The 21867-nt window shown below is 35.2% G+C and overlaps 1 protein-coding gene across 1 annotated transcript in view; it reads left to right on the top strand.

Annotated features, from left to right (window-relative positions):
- Window positions 1-20482, top strand: part of LOC107186707 (protein unc-80 homolog) — a 36463-nt gene extending 15981 nt beyond the window's left edge. The window contains exons 30-50 of the mRNA XM_015574641.1: window positions 1032-1286; window positions 1596-2085; window positions 2862-3486; window positions 3581-3761; window positions 4103-4281; window positions 5175-5423; window positions 5575-5848; window positions 6369-6676; window positions 7417-7842; window positions 8129-8347; window positions 8439-8584; window positions 8990-9317; window positions 9793-10113; window positions 11190-11448; window positions 11758-11967; window positions 12068-12418; window positions 12581-12862; window positions 13380-13475; window positions 17735-17857; window positions 19564-19712; window positions 19880-20482. Coding sequence (XP_015430127.1) covers window positions 1032-1286; window positions 1596-2085; window positions 2862-3486; window positions 3581-3761; window positions 4103-4281; window positions 5175-5423; window positions 5575-5848; window positions 6369-6676; window positions 7417-7842; window positions 8129-8347; window positions 8439-8584; window positions 8990-9317; window positions 9793-10113; window positions 11190-11448; window positions 11758-11967; window positions 12068-12418; window positions 12581-12862; window positions 13380-13475; window positions 17735-17857; window positions 19564-19712; window positions 19880-20482 — 6074 coding nt within the window. The remainder of the gene's footprint in view (window positions 1-1031; window positions 1287-1595; window positions 2086-2861; window positions 3487-3580; window positions 3762-4102; window positions 4282-5174; window positions 5424-5574; window positions 5849-6368; window positions 6677-7416; window positions 7843-8128; window positions 8348-8438; window positions 8585-8989; window positions 9318-9792; window positions 10114-11189; window positions 11449-11757; window positions 11968-12067; window positions 12419-12580; window positions 12863-13379; window positions 13476-17734; window positions 17858-19563; window positions 19713-19879) is intronic.
- Window positions 20483-21867: the final 1385 nt, after the last annotated feature.

The raw sequence follows: 21867 nt of genomic DNA, 5'->3' as shown, positions 1-21867 counted from the left end.
AAGTATTTCCTACCTTGTCTGTCCTTTACGCCATTTATATCTATTTATTTTCTTCTTTCACCGTGATGTCTTCCAGATGTTTCTTTTTCGTTTCTTGCTATTCCGCTCTATCTCATTTGAAAAAGATTTCTAATTCTACCTATGTCAAGTCTTCATTCTCTTCTCAAATTTTATATATATATATTTTAATTACTTATGATTTAAGTTTAACTAGAAACACACTTGCATTATAGTGAAAATATACTAACAAGGAAAAGGTCAAAAGGAGAAATGCATTTTCTGATCAGTCAGACTTCAAATTGTAGGTCTTACTTTCTAGTTAACGAAACAGTTTCTTTACGGTCGAGACAAATTTCTTGTTTTCATTTAATAGTAAATACCTACTATGAAACTTACTACACACTTTTGAACCATAACATTGTTATAACGCTATACTTTCTAATTAATGAAATTAGAATGCTAAATGCATACAATATTTTTTGGTATGGAAAATTTATTACTATACAGTATAACACTTCTAATGCAAAGTTATATCATCAGTTAGACAATAATTCAATCGTTCAAAGTACGCTTCTACAAGTGTATCAAGTGCCAACTGAGAGACTCAGTACATACCTTGAAATGTTGACTATTAGTTGACCCCTCAAGCGAGCAATTATCTATTGAAAAAATGGCACATGTGGTAATTAATTTAGGTGAACTCGTTGTTTCGTAATGATTTAATACATTTCACTATTAATATATCAATCTATTTAAATTCGCAAAAAAAATATTCGCCATATTTACTCATTTCAGTTAATAAATATAAGTCTTTTCCATTACTGACCTCATAATTTTTAAGTCCAATGGTACGTGTACCGTGTATGCCCACAAAAAGATGTTTTTTAAACAAATAAATAGGACCTACATTTGAAATGTGACTGACTATAAACAGACATTTCAACTTCTGATCTTCTCCTCGTAAGTATTAATGAAGGAACAGTAGATAATTTTGATTCACTTAATCTAATCACTCTGGATTAAATTTTCAGCAGAACGCAAAATTAGTTTTGTTCTTTGCGAACCTGATAACCAATCAGAAGGTAGTAGCAAATCGACTGTTACAATTCAAGGGGAGGATTTCCAGAATGCTGAAAAGGAGAAGGCAAAACGCGTGCAACCACCGCAAGGTCGACCGTTTCTCCTTCGACGCGATACCACGGATAATGCGACCGGTTCTTTTAAAAAAAGAAGTTTGAAACTTCGCCGCGATACCAAGGAAGGCAAAGACATCGAATGCGAGGCCTGTGAGTATCAAAAAGCAAATTTCATATCACACAAAAATTTTCGTAAGATGCATGGTAGCAACAATTTTCAAAGGTTCCTTCACAAATTTTTTTAGGACTTTCCTAATCGTAAAACAAATAATCTGAAATCCGTCAATTTTATGGGTTTGATAGTTCTAGTATTACAAACTCTGTGAAAATAAAATGCTGTTTCCTGTCCATAGCTTTACGTATGTTTTGAAAATAAAGTATATGTATATTTTATCCAGCCTTGAAAACTTGTCTGTAATATAGTCTTGTAATTATTAAATACGAAGATTAATTAATCAGTTGCAGTAAAACGAGCAGATTCCATTCAATCGAAGAGGAAAGTGAGTTCGTTGTCAGACAGGAGTGACACCTCTGAACCTGGTTTCTGCGGTGAAATTAGTGGCGAGGAGTCTCCGGGAATACTGATAGATGATCAACCTCCAGAGAGCCCCAGCGACAGTAATGAAACAGACGAAACAAATAAAAATTTTCCGTGGATGAAAGTCTTGGTGCAATTTGCCAATTCTTTCAACTTCTATTGTTCTCATCAGAACTATTGCCATCCGTATTGTCATCGACGTCAAATGCGAGCCAGTAGTAGATTAATCAAGTCCGTGAAGAAAATTTATGGAGAAAAGTTTGGAATCTTAAATGGCGGAGGGATGTTCGATTTCTATGCTGAGAAGAAGGAAGCGAGCAAGAAGGACAAGCGGGGTCGCAAAGTGTCTGAGCAGACCAGCACTCAAGTTTCACCTGTACGAAGGAAGGACAGCGTAGGAAAAAAATACAAGTAATCTTTATATAAATTATATCTTTTATAATACACATATACACCAAGTGATAAAGACAGGTAATATGTATAAATTTTTCAATTTGGTGTAATGTAGGAGAGAATTCGTACATGTATCTGTGCAAATCCGTGAAAGCATTTGCATAACATCATTTGTACATCTTTAATATTTGATAATACACACACACAGACACAAGCCGTTGAAAAAAGCATGAGCCAATGTAAAGTTTTAGATTTCATTATTTAGAGAATTTTTAACTGACAAGGAGAAGGCACGGATGTGGAAATCGCTTATGTAGTTGGTTTTATAAGTGCTATAAAACTATATAATATAACTAAATTGACTATTATTTATACCAGTGCTTCTTTAAAACTGTTATTCTAAAGCAGGGGTGTCAAACTGGTGACTCGCAACGATTTATATTTTGTACGAATTGAAAATATTTTCAACTTGTCAGCAATTTAAAATTTCTCTACTATGATTGTTCGGCTAAACTGTGAAATTTACCAATAGAAATACTTAAATTATATAAATATATATTAAACGTACCCACGTGAATTCTAATGATTCTAGTGATTGAAATGATTTTGACACCCCTGTTATAAAGTATGTTCTGCACATTGCATAATTCTAATTTTATATTTACAAGTGCAAGAGTAAAATTCGAACGCACTGTTTCAAATGAGTAGTACTTGTCTATACTTCGTGTTCAATTGATTATAACGAAATTTATTTAGCGATTCCTTAAAAACACATACTCTTATCCCTGGTATAGAATTGAGAAAAACATAGATGGGTCTCAATCTGGTCGGTTAACGCAACGGGACTCTTCAAAGGACGTAGCAGACCAAGACTCCGAGAAAGGCATAGAATCATCGAAGAAATCCGGGGAAGACGAAGCAGAAAAGGAAAGTCCAGCAATTTTGAAGTATATCAAGACTCAAGTAAAAAATGTGTTTCATGCACCATTGGCCACGTTGGTGAAGGGAGCTGTAGTAATGACAGAAGAATTGTTCGTGGACGTCTTACCTGTCGCCTGGGAACTCTTGTTGGAATCCAATCAAGAAGTCGCAGCTTCAGCCGCTTCCCTCTTTATAGTCGCAGCCGTACGAGCTCCTAACCAAGCGAGCGAACTGATGCATCATGGTCTCCAACACAGCGTCGCGAGCGTGCGAATAAATGCGATATTACGGTTTCAAGTCCTGTGGAAGCTACGGTATCAAGTATGGCCACGCATGGAAGAAAATGCTCACCTCACCTTCAAGGTCCCTCCGCCAGGAATAGAATTCACTTTGCCTTCCCCGAAAATCGGCATCGAATCCTTGCCCGTTGTCGATCCACCGTGGATGCCCCAAGTGAAAACAAAGGTGGAAGAAGTGACAATCAATCAGGAACATCATGTAAGTCCGCCTTAGGCGTAGAATTAGCGTAACCTGTAGCGTAGACCTAAAATTTTCAGTAGATTAAGTAGTGTTTATTATGACTATTACTTAGAGGTCTCTGGTGACGGCAACGAAAACTCGTAAGAAGCAGCAAACTGAACTCATAAAAAAGGCTTTACAGGCGCAAGACGATAAGAAACGCGAAGAGAGGGAGAACTTTTTGATCACGACTATACCGATTACCGTGCAAGCGGCATACGAACCTAGTCCAGTTGGAGATGACCACGATGAAGGTACATAATCAACGATATAATTGTGGAATCAGGACCATCAGTCCCATTAACCCTTCGTTACATCGGGCGCAATATTTTCGGGCGTACAGTTCACAGTAAGGGGGTTATTTTCTATTTTTGTGTTATAGAATCCTCATTTTTTGTGTGAAACAATTTATTTAACTGTTTTATTAATCATATTACCGTTAATTCCAATATTAGGCTAGAAAGAAAAACACATAACTTAACAGAAAACAGGAAAAGGATTTAAATACTTTCTGTCATTTAGACATTTCAATTGTTTCCTCGATATAAAAACATAAAGGAAAGGGAAAAATTTGAAAGAATTTCTGTTATCGTAGGAAATGTTGGGGACGAAGATGGAGGTGAAACAATCGCCCGGAACACATCTCATCACAGTCAATCTGCACCATCGTTGTTCCCGTCTTCCTTATGTTCTGCGATCGTCCAGATTATTCACTTACTTGACGATGCTGCCGTATCTGACGACGGAAGTGCTGTTTACGAAGTCGCGTATCAGGTAAGAAATTAAATATTTGACTGTTAACCTAATAAATAGCTTCGTCTAATTCGAAAGATTGCCACTGACGATACGATTTGTCGTACGATAATTTGCACGATACGGGACGTGTAACACCATAGACATATATAAACGGAGCATGAACTGAGTGGGGGAGTAAGATTCGCGGTAAGGGGGTGGTTAGTTATAAATCGGGTAACTTCGTTCCTTTTCGGTGCTATTCGGGTATAGAATCACGTTACATACATGTATGCTATGAGAGATGAAAAGAATATACTGTTGCGTGGACGCGGCATGACTTCCGAATAAATAAAGGCAATATTAATAAAAAGGAAGAATTATTTATTTGGAGAGGAGGAGTACTTATCTTAACACGTCTTTTCTATTCTATAGTCGTATCACGACTCTACCCTGTCTCTGGTTTGGCGTTGTTACCAAAACGACGTCGCTAACCTGAAGTCTCTCGCTTTAACATTATACAATACGTGCTACCTATCGGGTAACACGTAACAATACTTATTATACGTTAAAAATTCCGTATGCCATGTAGTTTGTATAGATATATGTATTTAAGAAAATTAATAAATAGTATAAAGTATTAAATAATAGTACGGCACACAGCCCACCAGCCATTAATAACGAGCCGAATCGAGCCGAATGCATCCGAAGCTAACCGACGTATATCTAACGACCGCTGTCTTTTCCCCTCCAATCCTACGGTCCCCTTGCCCAAAGTGGTAGCTTATGCTCCGTCTACACATGTTATGCGTAACACTTGCAACTGTTACGCAGATGGTCGAAGCGACCTGGCTTGCAGGATCAGTCGTACGACAAATCGTATTGTGTTTAACTTAAGTAAATGGTTTGGCAATACTACTATGCTTTGGGACTAGGTAATCTGGAATTGTTTAGTGGAAGATAGCGCATTGTTTCTTCGCTACGTTTTGGAACGTCTTACAAGAGACAAGCAGGAGCTGATGTTTAAAATTTTAAGACATCTAATTCGATTTGTGCCGAAGTTACCGCAACAAGCTGCCTTCGCCTTGTACAATTATATAATCGGATACGTTATGTTCTATGTGCGTTCGCCGCACGAAGAAGGTCAGAAACTAATTGGAACCGCACTGTCTATATTATGGATGGTAATTAAATAAAAATTATTAATTCTTTTAATATTCTGTGATCACAATACGTTAGTGTAAAAGAACATTAACAAGAGTATTCGAAACTTCCATTTTTAAAAATTACCAGAAATATATATATATATGTATGTGAAAAATTTTGATTTTATAGGTAGTACATAGTGTTCATGGAATAATGTTTAAGGATCTGAAACAGATATTAAGAAAAGAACAATGCGATGCTTCGATTTTGTTAACTGCAAACGTTCCATCGGCAAAAAAGATCGTAGTTCACGGGCCTCAAGAGCCGGACGCGGGAGGAATTCCTACGCAATTCCCAGTACAGGAAGATACACAATTCTCTCAAATACTTCGAGAGTCCTTGGAGTTTTTTGGTATAGACGAATCGAAACGTCGGGAATACTTCTTTGTCGACTATAAAACACGTTCGTATTAATTTTTATTACTGTGTATCTATTTATGGACATTGTAATCTATAGCTTTTCCTTCTTGTATACCTAAAGCGAACTATTTAAAATTAATGAATAAATAAACTTACCTGTTGCGAAGTTCGATCGTAATTATATGTACAGTTTCGTTCGAAAAATTTAACTACATATGTAGTACAGTGGATTTTAACTATGTATATTGCTACTGAACATATTGTGAGTACACGAATTCTCTGTCCCATTATGTTGTATTGTTTCCAAATTATACCGAGTTTTGAATACTGACAGGCTACATGTACTCGATTTTATAAGAACTGTTAAAATGCTCCCTTCCGTCTGAATTTCCGCCAAATATTTAAATAATGACTGAATGTGCTAAAGGAATTGTTGTGACTCGCTATAACGTAAAATTAAATTCTTACAGTAAAAAATTATCTACTTATTGTTAGAACTACCTATCAGTCCAATGCTTCATCAATGAAGTACACCGTGATAACAGTTTACTCTCCTGTTCTAGATCAAATCCGCAATCCATCGTCGTACGTTCGAGATTATTACTTTTTTAAGGGCAGATCTCAATTCTCTGAAATCGAAATAGTTCATATGAAGCCAGAAGAAGCATTCAATGCTTTACAACGCCAGGAGCTCATTCATAAGTTTGTCGAAATTGGAAAGGTTTTATTGACTTGGGCGATTTTAAAGAATGTTGACATGGTGGTCCAAAGGGTAGTCTTCCTTCATGAAGAATTAATGAAGTTGCCGTCGTTTCCCAGAAGGGCGCTAGAAGCAGACTTGGATTTGTACAAGGGTGGCGAAATTGGCAGAGTAAGTACCAATAAAAATATAAGTTGATGATACATATTTCATGTAGTGCATGAAAATATCAGGTCTCGCGAGAGTTCGTCCCTTTTTTGAAATCATATACTTCTCGGAAGGAGAGTATCCCAGGTGTCTGCCTCCAATTGCGTTGGTTTTCGATTTGTTTTGTAGGGCGGAAAAATAAGACGTACATGTTATTTTATATCGGCTCGTTTTCATATTTACGGAGTGAAACCATCCCTCACAGTTTCGAACCGGAAGTCTATCTCGAAAATCAGAGGAGATGCACATATACCAATGGAATGAAATCCTCCTTACTTTTCGTCATTACTTAAATTTCAATAAGTTGTAAACTAAAGTTATAAAAAATTTTCTTGTTATAAACAAATTATATTTTTGATAATTTGTTAGCATCATATTATTGTACACAAAAAACCATGAAACTCGTCCATTGAAAGTTTTCCTGTATCTCCTCTGGTTTTTGAGGTAGTACTCACCGGTTCGAAAAACTTTGAGGGATGGTTTCACCCCCTAAATACGAGAACGGGCCCATATAAAAAAATAGATAATTTTAGAAATAGATTGAAAAAATTAGAGATTGAAAAAAATTCCGAATCTTTTTTGCTCGTAAATTCACCTCTTCCTCCGTTGTATCACTCATTGCAAGGCAGCCTGCGCATGTATGTTGGTACAAATTTCTCACCTTATTTTTCGCCCACTGTATCCAACATATTTTCTCTATTCAGGAACTTCTTGGTTTAGACGTAATGCACAAATTTATGTGGGTCAAATTGATCGCAAGAATGTTCGAGGCGATGGCTGGCAATTTCGCTTATTCGGGTGACATACACCTATTCTTGAACGTTTTAAACGGCGCGATAATACTCCATAGTGAGGATTCTTGTATTTTACGTTACGTTGTTGCAACATACATAAATGGAGCGCACAACTTCAAGAACATTTTTTCAACTAATGGATATCTGCTGATTATGCCGACGCTGTTGCAATTATACTCAACTCATCAGACGAACAAATTAGTGACAACCACCGTGGAGTACGCTGTTAAACAATTCTATCTAATGAACCGAAAACCATTTATCCTTCAAATGTTTGGAAGTGTCTCTACAATATTGGACACAGATGAAACCAGCGTTCACGGAGAAGCGCACAAGGTACTCTATTGTATTTGATACACCCAGGGCCGTTGGTGGATCTTTAATTCCAAAATTCACAAATGAGTTGTCAATTTTGTCCAACTATGACTGTCTTTGACTTTAATCAAATCAGAATTTCTAGCTTTTTTCATTAGTTTTCTTTCATAGGGGAAAATACCCCCAGGTCCAAAAAAATAAAAACAAGTCAATTTGTAAGCCATTTCAGTGACAAACACTTACGAAAAATACATCGAAACAAAAACGTTGTACATAGTTACTCGTATAACTTTTTATATACTTTAAGGTTCCTGCCACGTGTCTATTTAACTTGCTATTAAGCTTGGAGACCCCATCACCAGACCCTTTAAATATAGACGAATTGGTTAAAGAAGAAAAGCCTTTGAAAGCTATTGACTTTTGTTATCACGATGAAAATGAAATGGTCAACGTTTTAGATTGCATATCCCTTTGCGTGATGGTAATTGCTTACGCGCCTGATTCTGTTAGGGGACAACAAATGTTGGTATGACGAAACGATTTTACTGAATCAAAAATAAAACTGTTCAAATTTAACGCATGAATATTCAATGAATCAATTTTTATTGATTTTGTAGATTATATTAGAAGCGATACTACCATGTTACGTTCAACAAATCCAATCTTCAACGTATAATAAAGAAGGAAAAACAGAGAAAGAAATAATAAATCAGTTGGCGATCGCTGTTAAAACCTTGGTTAATAATTCAGAAGCGCTAACGAAGTAAGTTGGCTGGTGTCTTTATGCGTATTCAATGATTAACCCCTTAACACGTGCGCTTCCCATCACGGCCCAGGCAACGATTTTTCTTTAGAAAATCAAGTAAAGAAATAATTTTTTAGTAATACTGGTTTATTTGATACAGACACATCTACTGAGAGTGTATACCAAATATGAAGTCAATCAGTCAATTAGAATTTTAGATATCATTTGTTAATTAATATTTGTTTAATTTGTAAAAGTAGTAAGTTATGTTACATTTTATTACTTCATCGCTAAAAATAAATTCTCGATTTATAAAATTATATAGAAGACAAATCATCGTTTACCAGTAAAATAATTAAAAACTTCGAGCATTAAGAGGTTAATTTTGCGTAAAACTTTCTTATTAATCTTATTTTTCGTCAGATATTATAACGGACCGCAAAAATCGAGTCCCGAACATAAAGGATCTAGTCAACGAAACTATGGCAAAGGTCCATATTCACCCGGTTTCGATTTCGAGGATGAACCTCACACTACAAAGTATATAGAGCACTCTAAAGTTCGAAACGTTTACGATCGAGATACCGACGATGCTGAAAGTTGCCATAAAAATGAATTTCGTCGACCGAGGGATACTCTGCTGAACATGGTGGGAGATTTTGTAGCTCGATGCTCGTCTCGGCTGGTAGAGTTAAACAAAAAATCTCAAGACGGAAAAATGATCGAATTATTGGATTCAAAATGTCATATAGTAAGTAATTGCCTATTACCTAAATGTAAAGGAAAATACATACGAGAAAAACTCATTAAGCTTCCACCCCAATTTATAAATATTTACGACTAAAAAACGATGACATTAACGGTAAAGTCGTTACTCTTGATTTCCGTTTTATTTTATTATATGTATAGAATTGATCCCTTTTTTCTGACATCTGTTATCTAACACCATGTGTAGACATCCTCTGAAAACCATATTATAGTTTGCATGCATAAAAACTATAAAAACAAAGAAAAAAATGAGAAAAGGATGCATTAAGAATAATCTTTTCATTTAAAAAGACAGATATTTATTTAATTATGCCTTTTATGGTATAAATACATAGTTCCCACCAAAAATAAAATTTTTGTATAAAGTTAACTTTTATCAATAACTTTTGAATTTTATATTTAACAAAACCGGACGAAATCGATTAATCTTGTAATCAAACTTCATAATTCACCAATAGCGATTAGCAGACATCGCGCACACACTCCTGAAAATATCTCCATACGATCCGGGAACAATGGGTTGCCGTGGTTTAAGAAGATATATGAACGACATTTTACCTTCCACCGAATGGTCCAACGACGATATGCGACCCGCATTGACTATAATTTTAAGGAGGCTTGATAAAACATTTAGCAAAATACATAAGAAAGCCTCTATCCGAAGAAATATAGATTGGACAGCAGCGAGTGATCTCTTGAAAGGAATTTTTGAAACACTATCCAGATGCCCCTACATCGCACATTTTCAGTATTTGAAGACACTACTAAGCACCTGTCAGGTATTCTTTCACGTTTATACAATAGCATGTCGTATTAGGGTCATTCCAAACGAAATCGGACACTTTTTGGAGTAACATTTCAGATTTTGTTGATACTTGGATATGTTGTAGTCTTTAGTGATACATAAACGTATTTCGAAGCATTTTTGAAAATTTTTTAAATTATGGAATTTACTGCTGTTTGAAATAGTGTCAACTTTTTTCCAATAAATCATAACTGTTGAACTAACGAACTGATCAAAACGAGCTTTATAGTTCAGTGCAAATAATTTTTTCTCAATAGACAAAATTATGAATTTAAAAAAAAAACTAGTATTAATGTTAAGTATATACAGGGTGTCTCACCCGATTTTGACATCTTGATTTTCTCGCTATTGTTACTCGTAGCAAAAAATGTTTCAGCGGAGGCTTAAATGGTATCGAGTGGAGTATATTCTGATGTTATTAGTTTTTTCCCGAGTGGACGCGTAAAGGTCATATAAAGGTCAACTTTGTTTTTTTAAATAGAATAAGGTATTATGTCGTCGAATGTTAATAGGTTAATAGGGTAATATGTATGTCGAAAAGTTAGTAGTTTAGGAAATATTTCAATTTAAATAATTCTAAAATACCATTACTGTCGTACTTTATTACCATTCCTGTAAATAAACGCTAATGTCTTAGTACGACAGTAATGCTGTTTTAGAATTATTTAAATTGAAATATCTCCTGAACTACTAACTTTTCGACATACATATTACCTTATTAACCTATTAACATTCGACGACATAATACCACATTCCATTTAAAAAGACAAAGTTCACCAGTGTATGACCTTTACGCGTCTATTCACGAAAAAACTAATAACATCAGAATATGCTCCATTCGATACCATACAAGCCTCCGTTGAAACATTTTTTGCCACGAGTAACAATAGCGAGAAAATCAAGATGTCAAAATCGGGTGAGACACCCTGTATAATATGATTTATTAGAGTCACTATTAAACACTTGTAAATCATCACAAACACGAAACGTGTATTCTAAAGCAATTACATTTCGTTCCGTTGTTAACTGAGAATTTTTATTTTCATATAGTCGTTAATTATTGGAGATACACCAGCGGAAGATATGAATTCAGCTTCGGCGACTACTTTAATAAACAAAATTCCGCCGCAACATTTCTGCTCGACGGTGCTTCGACTGATAGCCCTTCATGTTATATCACTCGGCGAAGGATACTCACTCGAGAACGTATGTGGCGGTCACTCTATATTTGCTACACAAACTCGAACAGAAAATACCCTACTTAACTTATTAATACCTCTGTTCTTACGCGTGGGAACTGGAAGAAAAGGTAAATCATAAGTATTGAATCAAATCCATTTTTCTTCTTTAACTTTATTTCGGTCCAAAGTTCTTCACAGTTAACATCAATCGATTCTACCGTTGAACTTAACGAATATTGTGATATTAAATTGTTTTTTTTTTTATAATTCTCGTTACCTTGCACGAAAGTTATTCATCATATAAATATAATATTAGTAGTTAGCAAAGAAATGTAATTTAAAATGCGATACTTTTGAAAAGTTCACTAATAGATTCAATGGGAAAACGTTTTAGAAATTAAAAAACTACTTTTTATCGAATTAATCCTTTTTTTCAGATGTACCGAAGTTAAGGCAAACGGACATAAATTTTGCCCTGACCGCGGTATTGAACGCACTGTGGCCACCAAGTACAAAGACCGTGCCAATAACCGCCCAAAATTTAAAAACAACAACAGACATGAGAGCGGGTAGTTTAACATTTGTAGCGCGAGATTCAAAGACTTTAACAAAAACGTCATTGACGTTATATCAAGTGGCCTTTTTAGGTAAGAAAATGAACAGATTTTGAGTTTATAAAAAAAAACAGATAGAAATCGTAAGAGTCTTTGCGAATCATTTCGAAATACCTTGTTTGTTTTTCTATAGCTTTGAAGATAATGACGATATGCTTCGAAACGGAATTAAAAACCGAATGGCCGAAAGTATTACGAACAATGCGTTTATTGAACAAACGAAACGAAGCTTCCACCTATCTTTGGAATTTTATAGAATTCGTAGTAACTCATCGAACCGCTTTGTATATTCAAATGCTTCCATTTATCGTGCACAAAATCGGCCAGGCGCCTATTTCGGAACACGAGAGGAACATGCAGAGTATAATACGTGCAAAAATGAATGGTGACACTAAAACGGTACCAACATCTCGTAGTACTCTGTTAACGGATCTTATACACGAACTGAAAGACCTCAAAGAAGAAATAGAAGATCGAAGATTCGGTTAGTAACTTAGACTTTCCAATTCGTGTTACATAAATTAGGTATTCTACGTGTGCACCTTTAATTCTATTGACCAAATATTTATCAATATAAGAAATACTTAATATACCAATTGATATCAGATGAATATAAATAATAACCAATTATTTGTCTCATGTTTAGATGAAATGCAACCCGAACCGAAGAGAAGCGTAGCAGACATGCACCCCGCAAACGAAGGACAACCACGTACCCAGCGGCCATCGTTGCTAATCGATCTTTTGACTGGGGATCACGGATCCAGAACTCATACAAATCGTACGCCTGCAGAGACTCCGATCTCCCATTCCGCAGCTCCGCAGTCAACCCCACATTCGACTCATCAGTCGAATTCGTGCAGCACTATTAAAACGACGCAACCAAGTCTAATATCGGCACCATCAAATGGTATACACGTTGCACGCGGTATGATTCTATTTATATAATTATTTGTAAATTTTAGCAATATTTTTTAAGGACTTTTTATAAAAAAGGGCTTTTTATATTTAGGGTTGAAATTTGGCACACATCTTAACCGTAATGGAGGCCATATTCTCTTAAAATTTCACATCTTTTCGAGTATTAAACAACTGAAAAAAGAGCCTATTTCGACAGTTTCAATTTTTTTGCAACTTAATATGTGGACCGATTTTAACGTACTGTATCTCACTTACTAGGTATTTCTAATACCTACATTTTTCTATTTGACTTCTTTTTCTCTAAAGTCATTACGTTTTCCTCTGCAAGCAAAAGACACGTTTTTCAAACGTTTCCGAATTTTTTTAACAATTTTCCCCAACAATTCATGAGTCACAAACGTATGCATTTCATTTCTATGTACTGACTTCTTGCATGCAGGAACAGAGCTGATTAGAGTTATGTTTTAAAATGGGGGGTTTGAAGTCTAATTCATACTGATTTTAACATTAACTGCTACTTTCAGGATCAATTTCTAGTACAAGCGTGGGTTCATCTACTGTTCGGGAAGCCAGCGAAGTAGGCGCAACTGAACAACATACAGAACAACGACCACCCACAGGTATCGACACTTTTTTTTGAACACCTACCAAATGGTCCCGGACTTTAAGTACTTTCGATGCGACTGCAAGCCTCTCATAAATATTTCGTTGTTTTTCTAAGCGATTGCAAGACGTTTACCACAGTTGGATCGAGCCATTGTCTACAGGACACTGCGACGGAATTTTCAACGTTTTTGCGATACCATTTTCTTTGTATCTACAACGTTTTTATACTTTACGTAACCGAAAGTGAATTGCTTCATTTCAGTCCGTAATAGCGAGGCTTGCGAAAAAATGTTTTCAGTTTTGAATATACAATCCATTTTTTTTTTCGTTTCAGTTAAATATTAGGATTAGCTTGAACTCGGTTTGCATTGCTTATATTTTGTTTTCCACTTGCTATCGTTCGGACCTTCCTGTTCGGGCGTATATTGACACATTGATCATTACGTTGCTTTCATTGCTAGCTAGGGAACGGAGGTAAGCGTATTCTAATGGTAAACTCTGACAAAATCTATGATGATCGTCCTGCTGGTGTGTTCCTTTATCACTAAACTGCGGATGTTTATGCACGTAATATATGCAAAGAATATGACATTTATGCACGTAGAATATGCGTATCTGCACGAGAAATATACAAAACACATGGATAACATGTAAGGGAATCTGTTGTACCTTGGGTACATCTTTTCTTTTTTAAATCCTAAATAATTTACGCACTTTATAAATTCTATATAGTTTACTGATTAATAAGACTGATTAATAATTATAAATGATTAAAGAAAAAACGGTAATTATGTCCGTCGTATAACACCCCCCATAGACCTAGTACGTGATTTTGTTAATTATGTATGAATATATATATTTTGCTTCACAATACTACATACTTATAATATGCGAAGTACTAGGATTATTTAAATCTTTATTCCAAAAACAACTTCGTGTCATTTACTTTTGTATTCTCACAGATTATGTATAAAGTAGTATTGCTAATTTTGCAAAAAAAAATCCACAAACATATAAAATTGGATATAGGACCGTGATAAAATCATGTCCGAGGTACAACAGATTCCCCTACGATATAAATTTCAACTACAGAACACTATCGACAACATTCAATTACCAATTACTTGCAATGAAGGAGATAATATTCTGATATACTATAATTTGTGTTACAGCAAATGCAAGAAAGTTTTCTAAATTTTAAGCTGTCAATTGTTGATATTCTGATTCAGCTCAGTTTTCAGTTTTGGCATTTTTACTTGGAAATTCAAAATACTTATTTAAAATTGCACTTACTTTTGTATGAACTTTCTTCGTCATACCCACCAGATATGCTCCGCGAATAAATAAGTGATGCTGTTTTTAAAAATGCCCACTGTATATACACACACACACACACAAAATTTTATAATCTTCTGGTAAACGAAGAAAATTTCTATCTAGGCTTCATTCTTTTTTCTGTACTTTACAAAAATATTCTCTTGTACGAACATCCGCAGTCTGCTTATCACGTTTCTCCGTATTTTGTATATAATTTTATCATATCTTGGTCACTTTTCTTCTCTTTTGGTGTTCCTCTCAATCATATTTGCTGCTATTAAATTATTATTTCCGTGAACAGAGATTCGATAAATGTTTTGACATATATATGTTACGAACTGGGGCTGCGACGCCGAGAAATGGCGCTTGTTTTAGCATTCGTTAGTAGCGGACAGAAGACTTCATTTAAACATTTCTTCATTTAAAGAATTAATTAATTAAATAATATTTGCGAGTAATGCCAGTGTCCCTATAACTGTCACCTCAACAATTAAAGTAATTCTTATATACTGTAACAATTATAGATTGAATATTAAAAATATGGCTTGTTCTGTAGTATGGTTTCACCATCACTTCCTACTTACGTAGTCGTGTTTTTGACGCTTAAATTGTACTTAATTTTTCAACATTAATTTTTAATTAACAAGTATATAAAGGTACACGTATTTTTGTGTTCTTAAAGTAAAATATTTTTTTAGCACAGTCATTTCTTGGATTTCAAAAAAAAAAGGAAAATAAAAAATTAATGTTGAAAAATAAATGTGCAATTTAACTGATTAATAGTGCAGTTACACTACAGAACATGCCGTAATTTTACTATTCAACCTATATCTGCTGCACAAAATCAATTGTTAAAGTATATAAGAATTACTTTAACTTACGAGGGAATGTTTAGGAATATTAGTAGGGACTAGTAACTGTATAGTTAGATAAACTTCGAGTGGTAAAAGTACATCATTGTGGGTTCGCTGCAAGCTGGGAATTTAGATATTAGATAGAGTCAAAATGTACACCTCTACGTTAATAAAGTATATATCTATAATGCATTACATAAAAGAGGACTTTACAAAATGGTTGGCGTACAGTGTGATCTCGGAAAGTTTAGAATGCTTAACAGTGATTTGATCTATTCTATGGTTAGGATAATGCTCGACTGGGGCAAATACACGATCTTCAAGCGTGTGTTAACATTATTAACCGAAGGCCTTGATTTTTCTAAAAACCGTATTCATCAGAGATTCTAGGGTAAGTGTCGTTCGATCCATCACCGTCCCCTAACCAGAAGACACCCTTGTCTTTGCCACTCCATGGCCAGATTATCCAGGAACAATGACCTCATCTCTAAAGGCTCCCACAGACGATACGATTTGTCGTACAAGTTGTATAACGTACATCTGTTGTACGATTTGTCGTACGACCGTTCACATTCTAAAACCCTATCATAAATCCTCTAAAGGTCAGTGAACGTCAGGACATCCGCCTTAAGCCGTGAAACTTATTGACACTAACACGTGTGTGTCTCCTCTTATACCCGGGAAATAAACTAGGAAATTGGGCGGAAAAAAGTACCGAAGGATACGCCTATTTTTAAATGGAATTGCTTTTCCTGGAAAATCTGACCATGTCATAACACCCCGACAGCAACGACCTTATCTGGACGCATGTATTCCAACTCCCGCGAGGGTTAAACGGTCACGAGAAAAATCTCCATACGTAACATATATGTAAATACGTCAATATCAAATAATATAATGTACAATTAACTTTTTAGTATTTAGTTTACTTAGAGTAACATTCGTTACACGGAACATATGCATCTCATTTTCACGGTATTCTTTACTGGATTATTCTATTATAGTTGTTATTTTCCCGTCACGTTTAGTACGCAATCGTAATCAATTTCTATAGCAGTATTTAGACAATGGTGATGTCCAACAGTTGGTATCCAATTCGTCGTTACATACCCACGTAGATATACTTCATCACGACGTAGTTGCTTCGACTCTCTATTGCTTTCCTTTATTATCTAATCACACAATATCTCTAATCGAAAGCTAATTTCTTCCGTACAGACTAACACAGTAATCCCAATTCATCAACGAAACAAATGTATACATCTCTTTCATGTAAACGTGTGTGTGTTCTGCTTAAATTCACTACATAATTTACATGCTCATGTTACATTTATCGTCTTATTTGATTTTTCAATAATATCATTAACTCAGTAAATTTTCAAATCTATTAAACTCTTCCATAATCGAAGCAACCCCGTGATATTTCCACCGCCCCCCACGAAGAATAATTCCAGAGTATATTCGTTGTCATGTCACCGACCTCATATAAGATGTTCCACGATACTGGGCCAGATTATATCTTTGACGGTTAAATATTTTGAAAAAGTTTTTTGACAGACTTACATTATGTTGATATCTTGGGTACCCCTCAGTTGGTCTGATTGGTTGTTTTCAACATAAGGCCATGTATTGTGAAAGTCTTTTTGACTTTCGTCATGTACATCGCACATGTAGTTATGATACACTTTGCGATATCGCTTTGGACATCCGGCTGTCACAGTCCTGAAACTTTCAGGCTTTCGAAGTATTACTGTAAAATGGGTGGTCTATTTTTTCAATGGTAGCATGACTTTCAATTTACTTTGTATTTTCCGTTTAAACATGTAAATGCCTAGTACTAGTATAAAAATATAAACACCCAAAACCATTTGGCATTATTATCTATTTCTTTCCATCTGATACATTCGTTTCAAAGAGTAGACTGAGCCCGTTAAGTGGAACAACCTATATTCTTATGTATAACTTCGTACTAGCCATATTTAAATCTTTATATTTCTGAAGAACGATACGTAATCGTTATTGTAAACAATAACATCGTCACATGGTCTGTCATATTTGTCGTCTTTCCCTTCATTCTAGACGTTGAATGTGGCATGTTTCAGATAAATCCCAACCACCTTCTACTAGCGATGAACGTAACCATGTTAAGCTTCATCCTATATTAACTCATCAAAAGGCGCCAAAACTGCGCTTTCTCTCTTCTGTAGAATTTAGGCACTCATCAGGTAAATTGCGAGCCCTTGTTCTAAGTAAATATTTTATAGTTGGAGATAATGACGATGTCTACGTTATTGGGAATAGTAGAAATAATGTTAATAATTCAAAGTACCTATATATCCAAATTCTACGTAATCTATAAATAAATGGTTCGTCAGGATATTTTCAGAGACATGTAAGTGTAATGTATACATGCGTGTATATACATATACATATACACATATATATATATACATACACATATACAGGGTGGAGCAATAACTATGTCCACTTTGAATATTGCTGTTATTTGTAATAATATGAAAAAATGTTATATACAAAACTTACACGGTATAGAGGAGGGCATATTGTGACACAAACATTTTCTGCGTGGATGAAGGCATAGAGGAGATTTCAAGGTCAACTCTATTTTTTTTAATGGAATGCTATGTTTTTTTTATCGCGATGTAATAGTCGGTGTTGAGACGACTTCAACAAGCTGTCATTGAAGGTCATGCAAGGTCAAATGTGGTAGTAAAATAAACTTTCTTACATTACAGGAGATGCTCGAAATGGTGACCGTTTGCGTCAATGCAAAGTTGCAATCTTCGTATCGCTGGTTCGTATAGCATGTGCTAGAATAAGTTCAGAAACGATAAAACATGCACGTGATGCAGCGATACGAAGATTGCAACTTTGCATTGGCACAAACGGTCACCACTTCGAGCATCTCCTATAATGTAAGGAAGTTTATTTTGCTACCACATTTGACCTTGCATGACCTTCAATGATAGCTCGCTGAAGTCGTCTTAACACCGGCTATCACATGGCGATAAAAAAAACATAGCATTCCATTAAAACAAATAGAGATGACCTTGAAATCTCCTCTATGGCTTCATCCACGCAGAAAATGTTTGTGTCACCATATGCCCCCCTCTACATATACCATGTAAGTTTTGTATATATCCTTCATTGCGACTCATATTTCCATTAATTTTTACTAATTGTTTAATTCATCACATAATAATATATAGGGTGCACCTTTCATGCCAACCAGACTACATATTTCGTCAAGAAGCTATAAAAAAGTGATTGATTTAGAAAGATAGATATAGCCTTAATTCCGAATTATTCCTTTATAACCAATATTCTTTAATTATCAAGTACCCGCTTTAGTATTACCTTTTTCAAGGATTTCCTACAATTGATTATATCCACTAGATTTTTAAAACCCTAAGAAAGTGTGACTTCTAAAATATTAATTAAATATTACTCTCCTAAAGAACATTATGACAATGTCGTACTTAATAATTTCTATCCCATTTGTGATATTTATCTACACGACCATGCATTAAGCAATAATCTAATTTGAAAACATTTTACTCAACAAATAACACAACTAAGCTAAAAAATACGTAATATGCACCTTAACATTTCTAAAATACTCGTTACGTGATTATTTTTTATGCAGAGTTGTGTTATAAAATAAGTAGAAACTACCAAACACTGATCTGTAAATTAGATAAAAAGCAATCATTGTTAAAGAGGAACTTCTTCACTGTAGACATAGTGCGATGGTAAAATAATCATAGCTCGCGGAAGATTGTTTGTTCCCTAACAGTTCAAGAATCGCATCGGTTTCGAAATTAGTAATTTCGTAAGAGAAGCATGGATAGATTGTACAGTGAAGAGTGTTAATATTAAAAAGGGAACTAATCAAATATTGTTTTGATAGGAGTGACCATGATGAGTCAGCTCAGTCCAACCAGCCCAAACGAGGACAGTTCAGGCGAATCCCGTCCAGACAAACCTCGATTACAACGCTCTATGGGCCAAAGCAAGAAGACATTCCGATTGAGAAAGAGTCGAAGAACACACATTGAAGTAAGACTAAAATATTTGAAAAATGAACATTAACAATACCATGCCATAATGCTAAAATATTTTTCATGGTATATTTTTTTATTTATATACCTAAGTCAAATTACATATATGTATTAGACGTATTAGATACCAGATTTCTGGATACTACATTGGATTTCCATATGCAGGTGCCACAACTGAAACAAGAACAAAGTGAAGGATCTTCAATTGCACGACTAACGACTCAACCCGTAGTTCTAACGCCACCAACGTCGGCAATGGAACCATCAACTTTTAACATTCCTTCAGACTCATCATCCATTCGTTCAAGACGAAGTTCATCTATTCGTCAATCAGATTGTGAAAGAAGCAATATTGCGCCAAACGATCAACAACAAGTTCACAGTAACATTCATCACCATCATCATTATTCGCACCACCATCATTACCACCTTAGCCTTCAAACTTCGGATGTCTCATGGGATGAAGATACATCTAGTACATCAGGTTACCGTGAATCATATAGTATGCAACTGGTATCGTTAGAAAGCAGCAACAATAATAATAGTCAGGTCCAAGCACCGCCATTGGCGTCACCAGACTTAAACGACATGCCATCGACAAGTAGTACTACGACGAACGTTATAGCTTTCGATGGTAGCTCACCAGATTGTTCTATCAATGGAAGTGGAGGAGAAAAAACCGCTCTATTGACTTCTAGTCAAAGAACAACCTCTCAACATTCACTACTAATAGTATTTCCAAATCAGGATGAAGACACCCTGATATAGATCATCAACAAACACAGTCAGTGTTTCTTTTTGTTATGAGACTGATTTAGGCAGTACTAACCTCTAATTGCTAACTGGTAAAACTTACAAATAGTGTACTCCAAAGTGATGTCTCAAATTTGGTTAAAACTTTTCTCAGTTAAAGTATACACTACACACAGACAAAATCTGTGAGCTTTCTGCGAAATAGACCTTCGTTTTTGAGAAAATGAATTGTGTCCGTTCCGTGCGAGAACCGACCCTCGCTCTGTCTCTGCCATACATACAGCTAGCGGCTCTTAAACGACAAAGCAGGCAGATTGCCTTTCTACCCTAGCAACGAGAGAATCACCCTGTATATATCACTTTAATATTATTAATTTTTATTTTGCTAGTGAGTTTATAATGTTTTCTTTTCCAAAATGTGTAATTATTATCCAGTGTATAAAACGAGGGTGCTATTTCCTTTCCCTAAGTGATTAAAACTGGAAGGCATAAATTACGTTAGCAATTAAAGGTTCAGTGGAAATGTAATACATATACAGGAATCTCGAGTGGTAATGTAGAGCAACTGCGAATTAATAAAACGATATAACACGGTGTTCAAAGTTTTTATTAATATTTTCTATTGACCGGAAAGACCAATTACAGATACATATCTTCAAAGCCTATGTAGTCATGTGGTTAATAAATACTTTGTAATGGTTAAAAACTGTAGTGAAATTATGACCACTTGGGCAAGGAGGCCTACATATTTCTATGAAACAATTCCCTGTAAAAGCAAGTGCATTTGAAATAAACATAATGTATGAGAATTAAGATGAAAGTCTGTCTATATGTATATGTTTGCATATCGCTGCTTGGGATTGATAGTGGCACAACTCAAAAAATGAAGGGTTCAGTGGAAAACGGGCATATGCCACAATACTATAAGTTTATAGTATCTATACGCATCTATAAGTTTAAAGTATCTTCTATACGCCCCCAGTGGCAGACATCGTTGACGACGCGCTTCATGCCGAATACATGCAGCGACAAAAACGCGACACTGAAGCATATGTGGACACACGTCCATTGTTTTACATTGGTCGCTTCATGGAAGCGTCCTGCAAGTGTCAAATGTCTATGAAGCGTCTATGACAAGTAGGTCTTAGATTCCCAAATTTAAAACTTGCATTGTTTGTTTCTACTCGTTGAATACTACCAGGAGGTATAAAAAAAAGTCAATGTTTTCGGTCCGGCAAAGTAAAGAATTATTTTTTTCCTTGAACCAATTCCAACCAACTCCGATAATGCTCCGAAAAACAACCTATGTAATTAAGTGTAAAAAGGTTATACAGGGTTGTAATAAAATTATAACCCCCAGGGGAACAATAAATTATTTACTACTGTTTACTATTTCTGAA

The sequence above is a fragment of the Dufourea novaeangliae genome, unplaced genomic scaffold (assembly GCF_001272555.1).
Source record: "Dufourea novaeangliae isolate 0120121106 unplaced genomic scaffold, ASM127255v1 scaffold87, whole genome shotgun sequence".
In the NCBI taxonomy this organism is placed as follows: Eukaryota; Metazoa; Arthropoda; class Insecta; order Hymenoptera; family Halictidae; genus Dufourea; species Dufourea novaeangliae.
This window is presented reverse-complemented; position numbering and strand designations above follow the sequence as displayed.